Raw genomic sequence first — 20,976 nt, 5'->3', positions numbered from 1 at the left:
AGGTAACTTGAAAATGGCGGGAAAGCTTTGTGAAGTTTTTAATTTGTCCTTGTCCCACCTCTTTCCTCAGTTTGGCAGGGGTCTTAACAAGGGCAGCTTCTTACATGGGACTCTGGTTTCTAGTTCAAGAAAGAGTAGAGCTGACCATCCTCACAAAAAATTGTTTTCTCTGTTGCCACTTCTCTGGGGCAATCTGAAGGGCTCTGGTCTTTGTCTCATCTAACTTAGAACTCAGAGTGGAAAAGTAGTAGGTATGTCTCCAAAACTCTGTAAGGCAAATGAATAACCCACAGCCTCCTCGGGCAAAGATTAGTTAAGGCATAGGATACAACATCAAAATCCTAGGAAGAAAAGCTGAGGAGAGAGTAACTTCTGGAAATTAGGGCATTCAAAAGCACCCATGTATACTGAGGAATTTAGAAATTTAAAGTTTAGGGGGCGCCTGGGTGGCTCAGTCGGTTAAGCATCCGACTTTGGCTCAGGTCATGATCCCGCAGTTTGTGAGTTCGAGGCCCGCGTCAGGCTCTGTGCTGACAGCTCAGAGCCTGGAGCCTGCTTCGGATTCTGTGTCTCCCTCTCCCTCTGCTCCTCCCCCACTCACTCTCTCTCTCTCTCTCTCTGTCAAGAATAAATTAACATTAAACAAAAATTAAAAAAAAAAAAAAAGTTTAGAAAGCAGGACATAGGCTAAGAAAAGACCTCAGAAGACCCTAAGCTTTCACCTCTGGATGATCTTGGCTCAGCACAAGCTGAGAAAGAATTGAAAACAGTCTGATGAAAGCACTGAAGGAGTGTCCCAGCACAGAGCCAATCTGGAAGAATTCATTAGTTCCTTCCTCCCTCCCTCCCTCTCTTTCCCTCCCTTCCTCTGTCCCTCCCTTCTTCCTTCCAGTTCTCTCTCTTTCTCCCCCTTCTCCCCCTCCCTTTCTCTCCCCACCCCCTCTTTCTCCCTTCATTTCGGCTCCTCACATTCAAGGAAACTTCCATCAAAACATTAGCTTAATACAAGCTAAAGGAACAGAGATTTCAGAGACCGCACATGACAAAGAAGAGACTTAGCAAAAACAGTTCAGAAAAGTCACTAAATAAACATCTACAGCCTATAGAAAGCAAAAAACCCAGCACACACGGGGGTGCCTGGGTGGCTCAGTCCGTTAAGCATCTGACTTTGGTTCAGGTCATGATTTCATGGTTCATGAGTTCGAGCCTCATGATCTCATGGTTCGTGAGTTTAAGCCCCACATCGGCTCAGTGCTAACAGCTTGGAGTCTGGAGCCTGCTTTAGCTTCTGTGTCTCCCTTTCTCTCTGCCCCTCCCCCATTTGTACTCTGTCCCTCTCTCTCTCTCTCTCTCTCTCTCTCTCTCTCTCAAAAATAAAATAAAACATTTAAAAAAGTAAAAAAAACAACACAAAAAAAACCAACAGCACAAACCTATAGCAAGCAAAACAAAACAAATCTCAAGAAGGGAGAAGAATCTGATTTCCACAGTTACCACATTATAACATCCAAAATGTCTAGTGTTCATTCACTTCACAGCATGGTTCATACAGAATTTTGGACTTGGACAAAACAGTATAAGTAGCTTCTCAGGAAGAGAGGATCTTGACCTCACCTGGACCCATGAGGAGCTCAAAATCTTGACGTTTTCATTAAATTTTTCCAGGAAGCCAAGTAAAGTCTGATCTGTATAATCAAAACGATTTTGGAAAATAATGGAGCAGATCATATTACAGGTAGCACAGCCCAGGACAAAAGTGGGGTCACAGGGTAAGGCTAAAGAATAGGAGAGATTAAAAAAAAAAAGAATAGGAAAGATTTATTAAATAGCATTAAAATATACATATAAAAATCTTTGTTGTTGATAACAGATAAAGGTAATTTTAGAACCTCTAAAGCAATATCTACCTAGCAATCCCTTTATCGGTGAAAATTTTAGTATGCTTAAAATCAACTTGTCACTTTTCCCTTAAAAGTGAAGTCCATTCCTGCCTGGGTGGCTCAGTCAGTTGAGCATCGGACTTCAGCTCAGGTCATGATCTCACAGTTCGGTTCGTGGGTTCACGCCCCGAGTCCGGCTCTGTGCTGACAGCTTGCTCGGAGCCTGGAGCCTGCTTCAGATTCTGTATCTCCTTCTCTCTCTGCCCCTCCCCTGCTTGCACTCTGTCTCTGTCTCCCAAAAATAAATACATGTAAAAAAATTTTTTTTTTAATGTGAAGCCCATTCCATCCTCGTTTGTTTAATAATAGTTTTCCAAATACTCCATTTATATCACTACATTTGGTGCTCGCTTCAGTAGCACATATACTAAAATTGGAACGATACAGAGAAGATTAGCATGGCGCCTGCACAAGGATGACACGCAAATTCGTATATCACTACATTTGTTTACCTGATTTTTACCCAAGGGGACTATTACTTTGAAGAACAAAAGAAACAAATTTAAAGAAATCCCTCCCTCCCTTCCTCCCTCCCTCCCTCCCTCCCTTCCTTCCTTCCTTCCTTCCTTCCTTCCTTCCTTCCTTCCTTCCTCCCTCCCTCCCTCCCTCCCTCCCTCCCTCCCTCTCTTCCCTTCTTTTACTTTTTAGCCAACGCAGGGCTTGAACTCATGACCCTGAGATCAAGACCGACTTTACTGACTGAGCCCACCAGATGCCCCAAGAAGCCACTTTTAAAAATACCTAATAGGGGTGTGTGGCAGTACATGGAGCATGCAATTGTTGGTCTTGGAGTCGTGTGTTCAAGCTCCACATTGGGTGTGGAGATTACTTAAAAATAATAATAATAAAAATAAATTTTTAAAAACTACGTAATGATTCAGGTTATGAAAGAAGAATCACACCTGTTTGGTAAGCTTGCAATTAGCACTCATATAAGGAAGGGAAAAAATGACTAAGGACCTGGAAACCTTTTATGTACAATGAATAGTTGAAGTGACCCATGTGTAAAATCAGCAGAGGAAAAGATTAGAGAAAGGAAGATTATGGAAAAATGCAGATACTGGATGGAATGAATGTAAAAAAGCAAAAGCTATCCATATTATATGAGAAGAAAAACTAACACAAATGAATACAAATTATAATACAATTTGCCTAAAATAAAAGTAAAATAAGAAATCTTTATTTCAAACTTAAGTCACAGATAAGCAAACAAAAAAGATGAACTTGATAAAGAGTCCTGGGACGCCTGGCTGGCTCATGAGATCAAGCCCCATGTTCAGCATGGAACCTACTTAAAAAAAATTTTTTTTAAACAGAAAAGGCAATAAATAGAGTCCTTTTATTTCTTTTTTTTTTTTTTTAATTTTTTTTTTTTCCAACGTTTATTTATTTTTGGGACAGAGAGAGACAGAGCATGAACGGGCGAGGGGCAGAGAGAGAGGGAGACACAGAATCGGAAACAGGCTCCAGGCTCTGAGCCATCAGCCCAGAGCCCGACGCGGGGCTCGAACTCACGGACCGCGAGATCGTGACCTGGCTGAAGTCGGACGCTTAACCGACTGCGCCACCCAGGCGCCCCGAGTCCTTTTATTTCTTTATTGCAATATAGAAAAAAATAATTTTCTTCTCTAGGAAATAGTGTCCATCAGGCCCCACATTTATTTGGACAGCCTGCCCTCTTGTGGAATTCTGGAATATTACTATATATAGCCATTAGCAGAAGCCCATATCGTTGCTATAAATTTTTTACTTGGACTATCATTTAAGTCAATTCTGTCATTTTACAGATAAATGAAAGCAGAGGAAAAGTTTTATATTTTTAGTGGGAAATATTTAAATGAAATTGCTATAATCAAATGATCAATAAACTTTATATGCAAAAGGCCCCAAATTCACATCATCAATGTAATTAAGGTGACCAGAATCAAAAATGAGGAAGAAATGAGACAGAATTAAAAAATAGGAAACATGTTTAGTTAACTGCTCCTATTCCAGACTCCTTTTCAGTTGAAACACTCAAGGACAGTAAGCTTTTGGAAAAACTTATTCTAGAAGGTAGGGGATAAATTTAAGAAGGCCTTCAGATTTCTGTGTGTGTGTGAGAGAGAGAGAGAGAGAGAGAGAGAGAGAGAGATCTGTGTGTGTGTGTGTGTGTGTGAGAGAGAGAGAGAGAGAGAGAGAGAGAGAGAGATTCACAGCTAAAATTTGGTTTTTAATCTTTCGCTTCATTTTAGAGAGAGAATTAAAAAGCAGGGTAATTTGAAATCCACACTGAAAATCAGATTCATTGTGACAAGCACTTCATAAGTCACTAGAGCTGACAGAGGGGGGTAAAATAATTACCATACAAGTTCTAACCCAAATCCAATGATTTTAAAATGCACCTGGAATTTTTATTTAGATCGTGAGGCCAGTAGATCAGGAGAAGATAGCAATTGAAAAGATAGTTTGTTACTCAGAGTTACCAAGAGGGAAGCACCAAGGTAGATGAGGAGGCAGAAGGAACAGAGGGAAAGCATGGGCCAGAGCCTTCATTGGGGCTTTCATGGGAAGGAGTGAGCAAGGCAGGGTAGGTATGCTGAGTACATTTAGGATCAGATAGTTTGAACAGTTGCAGAGGGCTCTGGGTTACAGGGGTGTTCCCCAGTTCTTCAGTAATTGGCCCTGCGTTGCTTTAGAGCAGGGAGAGTATTGGCTTGGTGTGTGAGAACTTGGTAAAGGAGGCAGCTGGGGGTATGGGCTGTGGATAGGCTGATTTGCAAATCAAAGACATGCTCTAAGACAAGATGTTTGCTATATCTAGTAATTCATTACCCCTGGGAGGGGAGGTTGTTCCCTGGTTCTGCAAGGCCTCTAAGATGTCAAAACATTACAAAATAGAGAAAATTAGAAACATGATTAATAGACTATAAAGGAGAGTAATATAAGGAAAGTCAACTAATAAGGGAGGCAGGGTAAAGAGTTATTAATAGCTGAAACTTAAATAAATCATTTTATAATTTGGTATTTGTGTAATTTTCAGGATTATGCTATAGCATATATTTCTTAACATATATTAAATAATACTACAGATTAGCGAGCAACATTAAATAACTCAAACTGGTAATTTAAAAATAATCGTTCACAGTCACCCTGGAAAACAGGATGGAGGTTCCTCAAAAAGTAGAACTGCTCTATGATCCAGCAATTGCACTATTAGATATTTACCCAAAGGATACAAAACTACGAATTCAAAGGGATACATGTACCCCGATGTTTATAGCAGCATTATGTGCAATAGCCAAATTATGGAAATAGCTTAACTGCTCATGACTGATGAATGGATAAAGAAGTGGTATATACATAACCAATGGAATATTACTTAGCCATCAAAAAGAATGACATCTTGCCATTTGCAATGACATGGATAGAGCTGGAGTGTATTATGCTAAGCGAAATAAGTCAGAGAAAGACAAATACCATATGATTTCACTCATATGTGGAATTTCAGAAACAAATGAGCAAGGGGGAAAAAAAAGAAAGAGAAAGGCAAACCAAGAAACGACTCTTAACTATACAGAACAAACTGATGGTTACCAGATGGAGGTGGGAGATGGGTTAAACAGATGATGGGGATTAAGGAGGGCATTTGTGATGAGCACTGGGTAATGTATGAAAGTGTTCAATCACTAACTTGTACATTTGAAACTAATTTAAATTTTAAATTAAAAAAATTTTTAAATAGCTGTTTATAGGGAAATCACAACTGATAAGGGCTGCACTAAAGATGCCTGGGGAATTACAACCATAAAAAAAGTATCATTACTGCCAGAAACGTAGACATGGGCCTGGGAAGAAACCTTCGGACAGATCAATGAAGCTGACCAAACACATATAGACCAATGAAGTAAAAGCACATGTCACTTGTTACATGTGCTCCATCAGGGGGTGATGAGGTCACTTCCACTGTGTCCACTTGACAAGTATTCCCTGGTGACATGTTCTGAAACAGGTAATGCACATATACATTATGGGAAAAACATTGTTCTCTAACTCTTTGAAAAAATGACTCCCCAAATGTTCTACCTTCATGATGTAATGATTTGGAAATTAACAAATTTGGGACAGAATAGGATTAAATGACCTTTTGTATACACAGCCTATGCACGGTCATGGAAGGACATACATAACAAGCATAGATACACAAAACCTCCCTTGGTTCTCTGCTGCACACCCTTTCTCCTCCACAAAAGGGCTGAAATGTTTCCAAGGATATCAGTAGACAAGAGAACAAACAGCCTGTCAAGGTCAGAGTTATAGAATAACCCACCATTGGTTTTTCTCAACTCTTCCATGAGGTAGTAGGCTTCCTCTTGAACTCGGCTCTCAAGGTCACTCTTCCCCATCCCCAAATTCCGCAGGGTCATGAGGCAGAAGCGCCGCATCTCCTTCCATCTCTTTCCATTGGTGAAAAGGATTCCTACCAGAGGGAAGACAGAAACTGGGACAGAAGTCCGGGGCAAGGAGGAGGAAGCCTTGTAGATGGGCCAAGTTCTGCTGAGTTACCCTTCAAATTCCTGTTTTCCATCCTTCCTACTCCCATAACCAGTGCTGAACCTGCATACCAGCATACCTACCATGTCCTTTACTAATTCTTTCAGCTAATGGGAAACTTCCCCTTGCAGAAAACTCTTCTCCTAGATCAATCAGGGCTTCCTTCACTGCCTTATATCCATGCAGCACAACAGCAGGCTTCATGCCAAAATACAGAGTGAAAACCGGGCCATAGGTTTTTGAGAGCTGAGAAGCGCAAAGAAAATGTATATATTATTATCCAAAGAAGTCACAATTTGGCTATATTTTGTGCATTTGTGTGTGTGTGCATGATTAAACCTGATATCATCATCATATTGTTGATGTTTTTATTCTGCCGAACGTAGCTTCACCTATTTCTGGATGTTATGTATAAATAAGATTGTTACAGCCGACACATAGAGAGGGCCACTGATGTGACAGGCAATGGCCCAGACTATTATTACTCAGATTATTACAACTAGCCATCACAGCAACACCTTGAGCGAGGTTTATTTACCCTGTTGTATAGAGAGACTGAAGTTCAAAGAATTTCCTATATATTTCCAGTGTCTAATAACAGAACACCCCAGTTTCAACCCTGCTTGGCAGACCTCTGATGCCTGAGCAATTTACCAGTCCCCAGTGCCTACCTGGGGACCAATACCCAGCTGATGGTTTCAGGATCATCTGTAAAGCTCATCCCCTGGAGATTCTATCTCTGTAGCCTTACGATGTACACTAGAATTATGTGTTTTTTTAAAAAAATCACCACAGGGGCGCCTGGGTGGCGCAGTCGGTTAAGCGTCCGACTTCAGCCAGGTCACGATCTCGCACTCCGTGAGTTCGAGCCCCGCGTTGGGCTCTGGGCTGATGGCTCAGAGCCTGGAGCCTGTTTCAGATTCTGTGTCTCCCTCTCTCTCTGCCCCTCCCCCGTTCATGCTCTGTCTCTCTCTGTCCCAAAAATAAATAAACGTTGAAAAAAAAAATTAAAAAAAAAATCACCACAGATGATGCTAAGGCCCACTCCACTTTGAGATCTGCTGCTATTACTAACATAAAAAGAGAGCAAGCATCACAGAGGCCAGCATCTCATAGAAGGAGAATTGCTTCTTTCTTGCAGCATTCTTGGGGTACAGACAGCAGTTCTGTACAGAATCCAAAGGGATTCTGTTACCATCCAGCTGGCCCCAAGGATTTTTTTCTTTCATTCACTCATGCAAATGAACTACTATTCAAAACTACTTCCTTGACATCAGGCACAATTTGCTTCTTCAGAGTTCAATTTTCATGACTATTCTGAATAAAACACACAGTTTATATAGTAGATGACTTCTCGAATGAAATCTCCAATCACAAACTACCTCCCTTACCGTTTACCTCCAGCCAGAAGTCATACCAAATGTCTCTGAAACAAAGAAGGGCAGCAACATTCCTCACTTTTGCCATTTGATTATTTTGATGATACCAAAGAATGACCTAAATATTTCTCTATTCATAGAAAACATTATTTTATTACACTATTTTTTAAAAGTGATCTCTACACCCATTGTGGGGCTCAAACTCATGACCCTGAGATCAAGAGTCGCACGCTCTACTGACTGACCCAGCCAGGCACCCCTTATTCCACTATTCTTGACAATACTCCGCAAGGAGTATTTGCTTTATAGATATATCTTGATGTTTTTATTTTAATATACTATAATTTAATATATTTTCATAAAGATATTTTATTTAAAAGCAGAGGTTAATGTACATACCCTTTGCAAACTGCTGGAGGAGCATAAAGCATACTTACATTGCATAAGGATTTGCCGATGTTCTTCACATCTACCTGTAGGATATTTCCAATAAAAGGGAGAGGATGAGGGCCAGACGGGAGCTTCCCCTTCCCAGTGTTCTGTTTCCACAGAGAAAGGAGAAGCCAACAGGAGAGACAGAGCACCAGAATCACAAGTGGATCCATGGAAGTGTTCTCTTCCTAGACAACTGTGAGCTTAAAGTCTAAAGCTTCTGTACACTCACTGCTAATTCTACCTGTGATGTTTATAAGGTAACCAATCAGCTAGATTTACTTTCATCTCTCTCTTAAAGGGACTTTGGCCCACTGATAAAGATAAAAGTATGGGGTACTTTACTCTTCTTTTGCTTCTAATGCCATGCCCTGGAGATTCTGTTCTAAAAGGTCTGGGTTGGAGCCCAGGGAATGTTTTTCTTTTTCTTTTTTTCTTTTAAACACTCTAGATGGTTCTGATTGAGAGCCAGCGAAGTAAATTATTTGATCACAAAAACTGAAAAATATTCTGGATTTTGAGCAATGACCAGTTTGTGAATTTATGATTTGGGGGGGGAAATCCTTGCATATAAAAAAGTTTATCCTTTAATGCTTTATCAAACACTATAGTATATTTTGTCCTAGAAAATGAAAGCCTTTTGAAATATTTTAGTGTACTGTACTAACATTACAACTATTTAAACATAAACTAGGTAATGTAACTCTTAAATGTCCAAACATGTAACAAGTAATTAAGTAAATTTATACAGTAAAACCTTGGTTTGGGAGCATTTTTCGTTCTGGAAGTAATCTAAAGCACTTGTATATCAAACTAAATTTCCCCATAAGAAATAATGGAAACTCAGATAATTTGTTCCACAATCCAAAAATATTCACACAAAAATGATTACAGTACTGTAATATAATACAAAATAATAAAGAAAATACAAAATATAAAGAAAATAAACAAATTAACTTGCACTTACCTTTGAAAACCTTTGTGGCTGGTAGGAGGGAGACGAGAGAGGAGGGTTATTGTGTAGGACAACTTTCACCATCACTAACAGAATCAGTGATATCTGTTGGCTCAATGGAATCTTTCTCTTTTCATGCAACTTTAACAAGAAACCTAGGGGCGCCTGGGTGGCGCAGTCGGTTAAGCGTCCGACTTCAGCCAGGTCACGATCTCGCGCTCCGTGAGTTCGAGCCCCGCGTCGGGCTCTGGGCTGATGGCTCAGAGCCTGGAGCCTGTTTCCGATTCTGTGTCTCCCTCTCTCTCTGCCCCTCCCCCGTTCATGCTCTGTCTCTCTCTGTCCCCAAAATAAATAAAACGTTGAAAAAAAAAATTAAAAAAAAAAAAAAAAAAAAAAAAAGAAACCTATCCAATGACACTTGCTTTTGCCTCCTTTTGAGGATTTCACAGAAATGTGACATTGCATTGGTGATCATCCACAACCCCACAGTGAGAGAGAGAGAGAGAGAGAGAGAGGGAGAGAGAACCATTTTCTCAGTTGTGATCATGTGACATTCAGTGTCACTACTTGTATTGCAAGACATCACTCATTTATCAAGTTAAAATTTATTAAAAATGTTTGTGCATCTTGTAGAACACTCACAGAACAAGTTACTTGCAATCCAAAGGGTTTTTGTTTTTTTACATTTACCATATTACCATAAATACCATATTTACCATCAAACTCTTGCTCCCCCAAATACTGGAAAAAGGAATTTTAATTTTACAAATGGAGAAAGGGAAATTTGAAGACAACAGGAGACCCATTCAGTGTTGCACAGCTCATAAGTGACAAAAAGGGGATTTGAACTGAGATCTTTTGATGCCCACTGTGCCTATATGTGATATATACGATCCACCGGTTGCCTCAACAATGATAGGAAAACAAAATCAAGCCCCAAAGCATTAGTTCCTCTGTATGTACACCTCATTGACTGTTCACAAAATAATAGACTTCACTAAATAGAAGCCTTTATTTATTTGATTCCAAGGACAACAGGGCTGTAAGTTCTCAAGAGAAAAAAATAAAAGATAGGGATTCTCCCTTCCTCATAACCGCAGAGGTAAAACTTGCTCAGGTAACTGAAAAAAGAGCCAATCTCAGAACTTAGGGAGCAAGACTTGGGAAGCTATGGTTTCTCCCACCTCACAGTCACCTCCAGACATAGCTGTTTCTGTTGCTTTTTGTGGCCTGGCATTGTCAGAAATAACGGAATGAAGTATGCATGGCAAGAAATGGAAGACTTTAAAACAAAAGGCATGGATTCAGTGAATGGGAATGGGAACCAGGGGATTCACTATACAGACGCACAGAATTGGGGCACCTGGCTCGCTCAATTGGTAAAGCATGTGACTCTGATCTTAGGGCTGGAAGTTTCAGCCCCACATTGGGTGTAGAGATTACTTAAAAATCAAATCTTAAAAACAAACAAAACAAACAAAACCCTACAGAACCAACACAACATGCAGACCTGAACAGATGACATTCAGTGGTCATGAGGATCTAGATATCACTGGAATAAGAGATGTACGTTATCAGATCACTAACAGTAATGCTTGTACAAAGGGATGTTCTGCAAATATCATATCTGTTCTAAACTGACTAGTGCAGATATTTCCAAGCTCTTTTACTAAAGTTTTACCAAGACCCCACTCACACAATGTTTTATCCCTCATATTTACAGGAATATTGAAAATTTATGGAATTTTGACATCTGTCATCTTTTTAATTTTTTTAATGTTTGAGAGAGAGAGAGAGAGACAGAGAGAGACAGAGTGCAACGGGCAGAGGGGCAGAGAGAGGAGACACAGAATCTGGAGCAGGCTCCAGGCTCTGAGCAGTCAGCACAGAACCCAATGCAGGGCTCGAACCCACAAACTGTGAGATCATGACCTGGGCCTGAAGTCAGACGCTTAACCGACTGAGCCACCCAGAAGCCCCTATCATCTCTTTTTTGATACATTCAGTTACCTTTGCCTAAGATAAAATTATTTCCATTTTAGGGCTGAGGGAGCTGGGCCTCAGGGTTTTAGCTCCTTTGCCAAGGACACACAGACTGCAGGTGGCAGAGCTCAGGCCCCACACGCCCTGAGAGGTGCGTGCTTCCATATAAGAAAAACACTCAGTTCAAGCAAGTTTCCCATGTTTATTGAATGTATATATACTGAGTGTGATTCACTATGCCAGCACTTACCCCACCCAGTGACTTTTAAATAAACATTTGAGTCAATTATGGCAGCACATGTTGGTTAAAACAGGAGTCAGAAAAGATTTGTAACCTTTACCATTTGAGTCCAGGTCTTGGTGAACCTTCATAATTTATCAAGGGCAGAGGCAAATTTCCTGACTCACATACCTCTAGATTTAAAAGAGCACACTACCTAATGAACTCCATAGCTTTTTTTTTTTTTTCTTTTCTTTCTTCCTTTTTTTAAATAGGCTCCAACACCCTAGGTGGCACTTGAACCCATGACCCTTTGAGATCAAGAGTCACACACTCTACCAAATGAGCCAGCCAGGCACCACCTCCCCCTGGCTCTCTTTAAAGCAATCATTTTATTACTTGGGAGATGTGACTTCTTTATTACTTGGGAGATTACTTCTTTGCTCCTCCTCCCTCTTGCTGAGGCTCCTGCCTCGCCCTTTCTCTTTTTACAAAATGAGTGACAGATGATTCAAGATAGAAGGGATCAGAAATCCCTAGTGTAATACCTACGTTAGTTTTTGGAGTAAGGGATTGGTGACTTGGTGAGGTGAAGTATCACCAGCCCATCAAGTACAAGACCTCTACTTAGAATCCACCTTAGGGTGCGTGGGTCGCTCAGTTGGTTAAGCGTCCCACTCTTGATTTCAGCTCAGGTCAGGATCTCATGGTCATGAATTCAAGCCCCATGTCGGGCTCTACACTGACAATGCAGAACCTCCTTGGGATTCTCTTTCCCTCTCTCTCTGCCTCTCCCCTGCTCACTCTCTCTCAAAATAAACCTAAAAAAAAAAAAAAAAAGGTCCCAGTTCAGGGACACCACACACTGAAGTGATTTCCCATCACCGCCCAAATAGATGGTCAGGGAGGCATCAGCATAAAGCCCTCCACAGTCAGAGTACTATAGACCTCAGGACAGAAGTGTTAATTAAAATAGTTTCTTCTTGGGATGCCTGGGTGGCTCAGTTGGTTGAACGTCCAACTTTAGTTCAGGTCATGGTCTCACAATTGGTGGGTTCGAGCCCCATGTTGTGCACTGTGCTGACAGCGCAGAGCCTGGAGCCTGCTTCAAGTTCTGTGTCTCTCTCTCCGCCCCTCCCCTGCTCACACTCTGTCTCTGTCTCTCTCTCAAAAATAAAACAAAACATTAAAAACAAAACTTTAAAAAAAAGTTTTTCTTTTTAAGGGCGCCTGGGTGGCTCAGCCAGTTAAGCCTCTGACTTTGGCTCAGGTCATAATCTTACAGTCCCTGAGTTCGAGCCCCACATCACAGTGCAGAACCGGCTTTGGATCCTCTATTTTCCCTCTCTCTCTCTGCCCGTCCCCTACTCACGCTCATGCACTCTCTCTAAAATATACATTAAATTAAAAAAAGGAAAAAATTATTTCTTTTTAAATAAACCTTTCATTGAAGCAGAATATAAAGTTCTAAAAGTTCAGCTCAGTGAATTATCATCTGAACATACACAGTGAAACCAACACACAGGCCAAGAAAATTAATTTTGCCAGGACCCCAGAAGCCCCTTTATGCCTCCTCCTATTCAGTACCTTCCCTTTCTCTAAATGTGTCCAATATCACATCAAAGGTTAGTTTTTGCCTTTATATAAGGCAAAATGTTAGTTTGTGAGCTTCATATGAATGAAATCATACATTATTTTTTAGTATCGAGCTTCTTCACTTGATTTGTAGATAGCACTTGGTAGGCTTTAATACAGTGTCTTATAACTATTCCAGTTTTTTTTCCATTGCATTGCAATGGACACATGGGTTGATTCTAGTCTGAGGCTATTATGAATAGTGCTGTTACTAACACTCCTATAGGTGGCTTTTTTGTATCCCAATGTATTGGATTTCTGTTCAGTATAATCTACAAGTATAATTGCTGGCAATGCAGGTGTTCTTTTTTAGTAAATGCTGCCAAAGAATTATTCAAATGGTTGAAAAATGTTACAATAAGATTGCCAGTAGCTCTACTTTCTTGGCAATACTAAATATATTCAGCTTAAATTTTCATTTTAGCCATTCTGACATGTATGTTAATAACTCATTGTAGTTTTAATTCACATTTCCATGAAGCTTCATGTTGCTGAGCACTTTCTCAGATGTCCATTGGCAATGCCAATTCTTCTTTTGTGAAGGGTTTGTTTAGCTTAGATATGAGCCCATTGCTGGTTTCATATGTATATTTTTATATACTTACTCTTAATAACCCTAAGGGTATAGAAAAGTTTGAACTATGTACAAAGAATTTTATTTATTTTGAACATTTGAGTAAAATTGCTGACCTAAAGTTCCAAAACTGAAATATTTTGGTATGTGTTTCCTAAAAGCAATGCAATTCTCCCATAACCATAATACAAATTTCAAAATCAGGAAACTAAATGATGCATTAGAACCACTCAATCCCTATTTCTACTAATGTTTCATCAAAAAGTCCCCATAATGTTCTTTATGTTCCGTTCAGAAACCATAATCACATGTTGCAAATAGTTGTCAAGTTTCCTTAATCTATTTCAGTCTGGAATAGTTCCTCAGCCTTTTCTTGACTTCCATGACCCTGCCACTCTTGAAGAATATATTTGTAAAATGTCCCTCAGTGTCAGCTTGTCTGGGATTTCCTCATGATTAGATTCAGGTTATGCATCTTTTTAAAAAAATATTTTAAGTAATCTCTACACCCAACATGGGGCTCGAACTTACTACCTCAAGATCGAGAGTTGCACACCCCACCGACAGAGCCAGCCAGGTGTCTGCAGGTTATGCATCTTTGATATGAATACCACAGAATGTTTTTTCTTCTTATTGCATCCTATTAGGTGACAAACAATTTCCATCTGCCCATTACGGGTGTTCACTTTGATTACTTAGGAGTGTTTTGGCAGTCTCTTCCATTAAAATTATTTTAATAGCATTTGTAACTAAGAAATATTTTGAGGGTAGACCCTTTGAAACTATAGAACTAGTCATCAAATTTTCAATGGTATTTATATATCATTATGGAATCATGCATCCGACTGAGCCACCCAGGCACCCCAAGGAGTGATGTAATTTTAGTGTTAATAGCAGATGACTGTGTAACACTAAAAATTCACCACTTTGGACAACAAAAGATCCTCAACCTTTAAAAGAATTAAATAGTGTAATATAGATTATTTCCTATAATCCCATTTCAGAATAACTAAAAACAAAGTATGAAGTAAACAGAGCAATTGCTTGCAAATTTTGCAATTCCCCCCCCCTTTTTTTTTTTAATTTATTGGAGTGTCTGAGTTAAGCATCTAACTTCGGCTCAGATCATGGTCTCATGGTTCATGGGTTCAAGCCCCGTGTCAGGCTCTGTGCTGACAGCTCAGAGCCTGGAGCCTGCTCCAGATTCTGTGTCTCCCTCTCTCTCTCTCGCTGCCAAGCCCCTGCTCATGCTCTGTCTCTCTCAAAAATAAACATTAAAAAAAAAAAGTTTATTTCACCAAAAACCATAAAATACCTAGGAATAAACCTAACCAAAGGGGTGAAAAATCTATACTGAAAAGTATAGAAAGCTTATGAAAGAAATTGAAGGAGACACAAAAAATGCAAAACATATTCCATGATCATGGATTGAAAGAATAATGTTAAAATGTCGATACTACCCAAAGCAATCTACATATTCAATGCAACCCCTATCAAAACAAAACCAGCATTCTTCACAGAACTAGAACAAACAATTCTAAAATTTGTATAGAACCAGAAAAGACCCTCAAAAGCCAAAGCAATCCTGAAAAAGAAAACCAAAGCTGGAGGCATCACAATCTGAACTTCAAGCTGTATTACAAAGCTGTAATCATTAAGACAGTAAGGTACTGGCACAAAAACAGACACTCAAACCAATGAAATAGAATAGAGAACCCAGAAATGGACCCACAAACGTATGACCAACTAATCTTTGACAAAACAGGGAAGAATATCCAATGGAATAAAGACAGTCTCTTCAGCAAATGGTGCTGGGAAAACTGGACTGTGACATGCAGAAAAATGAACCTGGACCACTTTCTTCCCCATACACAAAAATAAACTCAAAATGGATGAAAGACCTAAACATAAGACAGGAAGCCATCAAAAACCTAGAGGAGAAAGCATGCAAAAACCTCTTTGACCTTGGCCACAGCAACTTCTTACTCAACAAGTCTCCGGAGGCAAGGGAAACAAAAGCAAAAATGAACTATTGGGATCTCATCAAGATAAAAAGACTTCTGCACTGCAAAAGAAACAACCAGCAAAACTTAAAAGACAACATACGGAATAGGAGAAGATATTTCATTTGACATATGAAATAAAGGGTTAGTGTCCAGGAGCACCTGGGTGGCTCAGTCAGTTAAGCATCCAACTTCGGCCCCAGTTATGATTTCACCTTTCCCGAGTTTGAGTCCTGTGTCAGGCTCTGTGCTGACAGCTCAGAGTCTGGAGCCTGTTTCAGATTCTGTGCCTCCCTCTCTCGCTGCTCCTACCCCCACTTGCACTCTGTCTCTCTCTCAAAGCTAAACATTAAAAAAACAGTGGGTTAGTATCCAAAATCTATAAAGAACTCATCAAACTCAACACCCAAAAAAACCCCAAATAATCCAGTGAAGAAATGGGCAAAAGACACGAATAGACATTTCTCCACAGAAGACATCCAGATGGCTAAGACACATGAAAAAATGTTCAACATCACTCATCATCAGGGAAATACAAATTAAAACTACAATGAGATACCACCTCATACCAGTCAGAATGGCTAACATTAACAATTTAGGCAACAACAATGTTGGCGAGGATGTGGAGAAAGGATTAGGAATGCAAACTGGTGCAGCCACTCTGGAAAACAGTATGGAGTTTCCTCAAAAAATTTAATATAGAACTACCCTACAACCCAGCAATAGCACTACTAGGTATTTATCCAAAGGATATAGGTGTGCTGTTTCCAAGGGGCACATGCACCCCAATGTTTACAGCAGCACTATCAACAATAGTCAAAGTATGGAAAGAGCCCAAATGTCCATTGACTGATGAATGAATAAAGATGCGGTGTACACACACAATGGAGTATTACTCAGCAATCAAAAGGAATAAAATTTTGCCATTTGCGACTATGTAGATGGAACTTGAGGGTACTATGCTAAGCAAAATTAGAGAAAGACAAATATGCAAAAATAATATAAAAACAAGGAGGGGGACAAAACATAAGAGACTCTTAAATACAGAGAACAAACTGAGGGTTGCTGGAGGGGTTGTTGGGGTGATGGACTAAATGGGTAAGGGGCATTGAGGACACTTGTTGGGTTGTTATACATAGGGGATGAATCACTGGATTCTATTCCTGAAATCGTTATTTCACTATATGCTAATTTGGATGTAAATTAAAAAATAAATTAAAAAGATTATTTTGAGAGAGCAAGAGCAGGGGTGGGGCAGAGAAAGAGGGAGAATCTCAAGTAGGCTCCACACCATCAACAACAGAACCCAATGTGGAGCTCAAACCCACAAACTGCAATATGGTGACCTGATCCAAAATCAACAGTCTGAGGCTTAACTGATTGAGCTACCTAGGCGCCCAACAAATTTTGTAATTCCTAAATAAATATTTGGATCAAAGGCACCAAAAGCAATATTGCACAATAATTTTAAAACACTAACAATGGATGTATTCACTGTGCTAGAACAGAGATAGCATTCAATGAAGACACTTTGTGCCACTTAATACTTGAGAGCATTTATGACATGTAAAAAGGAACAATAATGCAGCTTGAAACAAATTAAAAAGGCAAAAAAGTTAAAAGAAATTTTGACAAAATATTTAAGGCTCTAAAAATCAGAATTTTTCATACAAAAATGTATGCACTTTTCCTTTTCTGGATGCCCAGTGAATTATGTGGACTCTGCAGAAAGTTCCCCCAAGTAGTTTAAAATCCTGGTGGAAGGGTGCCTGGGCTCAGTCATTAAGCAGCTGACTTCATTTCAGCTTAGGTCATGATCTCAGTGGGTTCAACCCTCATATCAGGCTTTGTGCTGACAGTGCTTGGGATTCTCTCTCTCTCCTTCTGCTTGTGCACGCTCACTCTCTCTCAAAATAAGTTAACTTAAAACACCCTGGTGGAAAAGCACATACTCCTGGGAGGTTTGCCCGTGTAGCGGGAGCCAAACTCATGGTCTGGAACAGCTCTCCAGTTTTGGGAAACTGGGAGCTCTGTGTACAGATGTAGAAACAAGCGCAGAGGAGTGACCCCATGTTCCCTGAACCTCTGAACTTACCTTCCTGTGGTGCCCAGATGCGTCAGACCTCCTGATAACAGTAGCCTGGGAGGAAGGTGCTGGCATTTCAACCCTTAGCTGGCAGAGATCACATGAATGTTTGCCTGTCCTTTCCTAAGTGGGTGTAGCTTGTGACATTCTCCCCAGCAGAGTATGAGAGTTCTAGTTTTTTTTTTTTTAGGTTATTTAGAGAAAAAAAGCTTGAGTGGGGGAGGGGCAGGAGGGAGAGAAACCATGAAGCAGATCATAACTTGAACTGAAGTCAGATGCTTAACTGATTGAGCCACCTAGACGCCCCCAGAGTCCTAATTTCTCTACACCTTCACGGATTGTTTTCAGTCTTTAATGTTTTTTTGTGGTGACTAGTATCTCATCGTGCTTTTCATTAGTGTTTCTTTGGTATATGATTAAATGATTACTTTTTCACACACTCCATGTGCTTTACATTGTTAACTGTCCTTTCAAGCCTTATGTCCATTTTAATTTCTTTGCATTTTTATTACGGAGATTTACTTTGTTTATTCATGAAATAGGAAAGTTTTGAGTGAGATTATTAATGCAGAAGATACGGCTACCTTGCAACGGGACCAAGATTCGAAGAGAATAAAGAGGGCATCCTTATGGAGGGTTAGCCAAACATGGCAGATTAAGAACATCCTTACCCCAGGGAGGGTTTGGTGGCCCGTCCCTGACTTGCACGGTCTCTCAAAATAAACTCAAATTACATCACTCCTCTCTTCTTTCAGTTTTAACCGCCTATTATGATTGGCTGGCAAAGGATGGATTTAAAACTTTAGGTTGGAATTTCAACACATTGAAAATTTTATGGTCTTATTTTTGTTAAAACATGTGCCTGTCTACTGATCTTTGTTCCTTTGTGAATGACCTATCTAGTTTTAAATGATTCTCTTTGAGGTTATTTTATCTACGATGCATCCAGGTGTAGTTTTCCTTATCCTTTCTGTCTAGCACCTGGTAAACTAAACTAATTCAACAGGAGGTCCTTCATATTTCTTTAATTCCAGGAAACAGTCAATAATAGTTTTTAATCTGGTGTGTCCATCTGGTTCTTCTTTGTAACTTTATTCCTGCTTCATGTTTCCAACATGCTCTTTTATGCAGTGAACAAGACAAAGTACCCAATGATGAGACGAGAGGCTGACAGATGGGAAAGAGCAAGATTCTTTGGCAGGAGGAAGGGATAGATGAGGGACATTCATTCTAAAGTGAACTGTGAGCTGAGACTTGAATGCCAAGGAGCCAACCGTGCAAATATCTGAGTGAGGAACATGACCAAACATCAAATCCAAATGATAATGCATCGATGAATTATGAATTGATGAATTGTAAATTTCTGGTGATCTCTGGCATTGCTGGTGCCTGTTAGAGTCCACTCAGATCTTAAACTTCCCATTCTCTTTCATGGAAGGATTAAATTTGTCTTGTGCCAAGTTATCTAATATTCTAATATCACTTCTCTCTTGCACCCTACTACTACTGGTACAAAAAGGGTTCAACGGAAGATGGAGGAACAAATAGGAACAACCTTGAAACTGAGAGAAATAGGGTGAAGGAAAGCCGCATGCACCCAGTGCTCCCACGTGAGTCTGTGCCTGGTTCTGCAGCACAAAGTAGTCAGGTCACAGAGCTCATTTTGATAAAACAGTAAGATAGGATTCATCTTGTATCTTTCAAGTAACCAGAGAAATAAACTTAAGTGGGGCACCTGGGTGGCTCAGGTGGTTAAGTATCCAACTCTTGATTTTGGCTCAGGCCATGATCTCATGGTTCAAGAGATTGACCCCACATCAGGATCTGTGCTGACAGCGCATAGCCTGCTTGGGATTCTGTCCCTCTCTTGCTCTTAAAATAAATAAGTGTTTGGGGTGGCAAAACACACAATCCTTATTCAAAATCCAGTAATAAATGGTACACAGAAGAGGAAGACAGGCAATATAAATGTAACAGATCTGTTCTCACCAGAGGTTCTCTTATTTTTTTTTTTTTTCATCTGTCCTGCAGGAAATGCTTTTTACTAACTTAATGTTACCAAACTTCACTAATGCATGTACCTGGCATAGATAGAACTAGTTCATGATGACAAATATTACAAGAGTGGTTACCATGGGGTAGGGTTTAATTAGGAGGAAGAGAGAGCCTTCTGAGATGCTAGGAACACTAGATGGTAATACGGATTGGCAGTCACACAGTGGAAACCTGTGTATACAACTAAACACTTAAGATTTCCGTACTCTCCTGAAAAAAGTAACACCTTCATAAGAAGTAAAAGATATTTGTCATATTTCTCTAATGATTATGCTATTTTCATATTTCATTAAATAGCTTTTTAAAGCTCAGAGGAATGAAGCCTTCATTTGACCACCTTAATTGGGTAGATGTTGTTAGAGTACTAAGCATGAAGACAGGCATACTTTATTTTATAGATGTTATTTTTTTAACATTAATTTTTATTTTTAAGAGACAGAGAAAGAGCATGAATGGGGGAGGGGCAGAAAGAGAGGGAGACAGAATCTAGGCTCTGAGCTGTCAGCACAAAGCCCAACATGGGGCTCAAACTCACGGACAGCAAGATCATGATGCGAGCCAAAGGGAGATGCTTAACCGACTGAACCACTCATGCACCCCTGTGTATTCATTTCAATCAAATCTAAAAATTTACACAAGCTCATTCTAGATCACACGAATGACCAAACAACTTTACCATCAAGTATAGCCGCCTATATCCTGGAGTTAAATGCTCAAGTAACACCTTGAGACACCATTTATTGTCTGGTTGCCATTTACTTGGCATTGTTGTCAAACTCCTGTCCTATTCATGCACAATTGGACTACATTATGTGGTAGTTTAAGCTTAGTTTGCCAAAAGTATATAAGATTTTGAAAAAATATAAAGATATTTTTATAAATTATTTTAATTTCTAATCAAAACCTATTTAGAATTAGCATTATTAGCTACATTAGGGATGTAAATGTGTATAATGAAAACACAAGCTTCACTAGATTTTGATAAGAAATGACATCTCCGAATGTAACAGTAATGGTAGTTAAATCAAGTCAGGACCATAAATGACTCCAAAGAACTGAACAGCAAAAGAGATTTGTTAAAAATTTTACTCCTGGAGTGTCTGGATGGCTCAGTTGGTTAAGCATCTGACTTTAGCTCAGGTCATGATCTCATGGTTCGAGGGTTTGAGCCTTGCATCAGG

At 39.7% G+C, this 20,976-nt stretch overlaps 1 protein-coding gene and 1 non-coding gene across 7 annotated transcripts in view; one reads left to right on the top strand and one right to left on the bottom strand.

Moving 5' to 3' along the window:
- Positions 1 to 16,214, bottom strand: part of LOC112854419 (cytochrome P450 2C41-like) — a 40,090-nt gene extending 23,876 nt beyond the window's left edge. Inside the window, exons 1-5 of one of the 6 annotated variants that reach the window (XM_086680423.1) lie at positions 9,644 to 12,257; positions 8,290 to 9,394; positions 6,557 to 6,719; positions 6,250 to 6,399; positions 1,615 to 1,775 (exon numbers count right to left, since the gene is read on the bottom strand). In XM_086680423.1, the coding sequence (XP_086536549.1) occupies positions 1,615 to 1,775; positions 6,250 to 6,399; positions 6,557 to 6,719; positions 8,290 to 8,457 (642 nt within the window). In that variant the 5' untranslated portion in view covers positions 8,458 to 9,394; positions 9,644 to 12,257. Of the gene's footprint in view, positions 1 to 1,614; positions 1,776 to 6,249; positions 6,400 to 6,556; positions 6,720 to 7,144; positions 7,259 to 7,548; positions 7,644 to 7,864; positions 7,900 to 8,289; positions 9,395 to 9,643; positions 12,258 to 15,757 lie in introns of those variants that run through there. The other 5 variants (XM_086680425.1, XM_086680424.1, XM_086680426.1 and 2 more) reach the window with 5 other exon arrangements.
- Positions 2,284 to 2,390, top strand: LOC112854933 (U6 spliceosomal RNA). Its single transcript, XR_003223005.2, has one exon. It is a non-coding gene; the product is annotated as a U6 spliceosomal RNA (small nuclear RNA).
- Positions 16,215 to 20,976: the final 4,762 nt, after the last annotated feature.

The sequence above is a fragment of the Puma concolor genome, chromosome D2, assembly GCF_028749965.1.
Source record: "Puma concolor isolate L17-30 chromosome D2, mPumCon1.1.hap2, whole genome shotgun sequence".
Taxonomy (NCBI): domain Eukaryota; kingdom Metazoa; phylum Chordata; class Mammalia; order Carnivora; family Felidae; genus Puma; species Puma concolor.
This window is presented reverse-complemented; position numbering and strand designations above follow the sequence as displayed.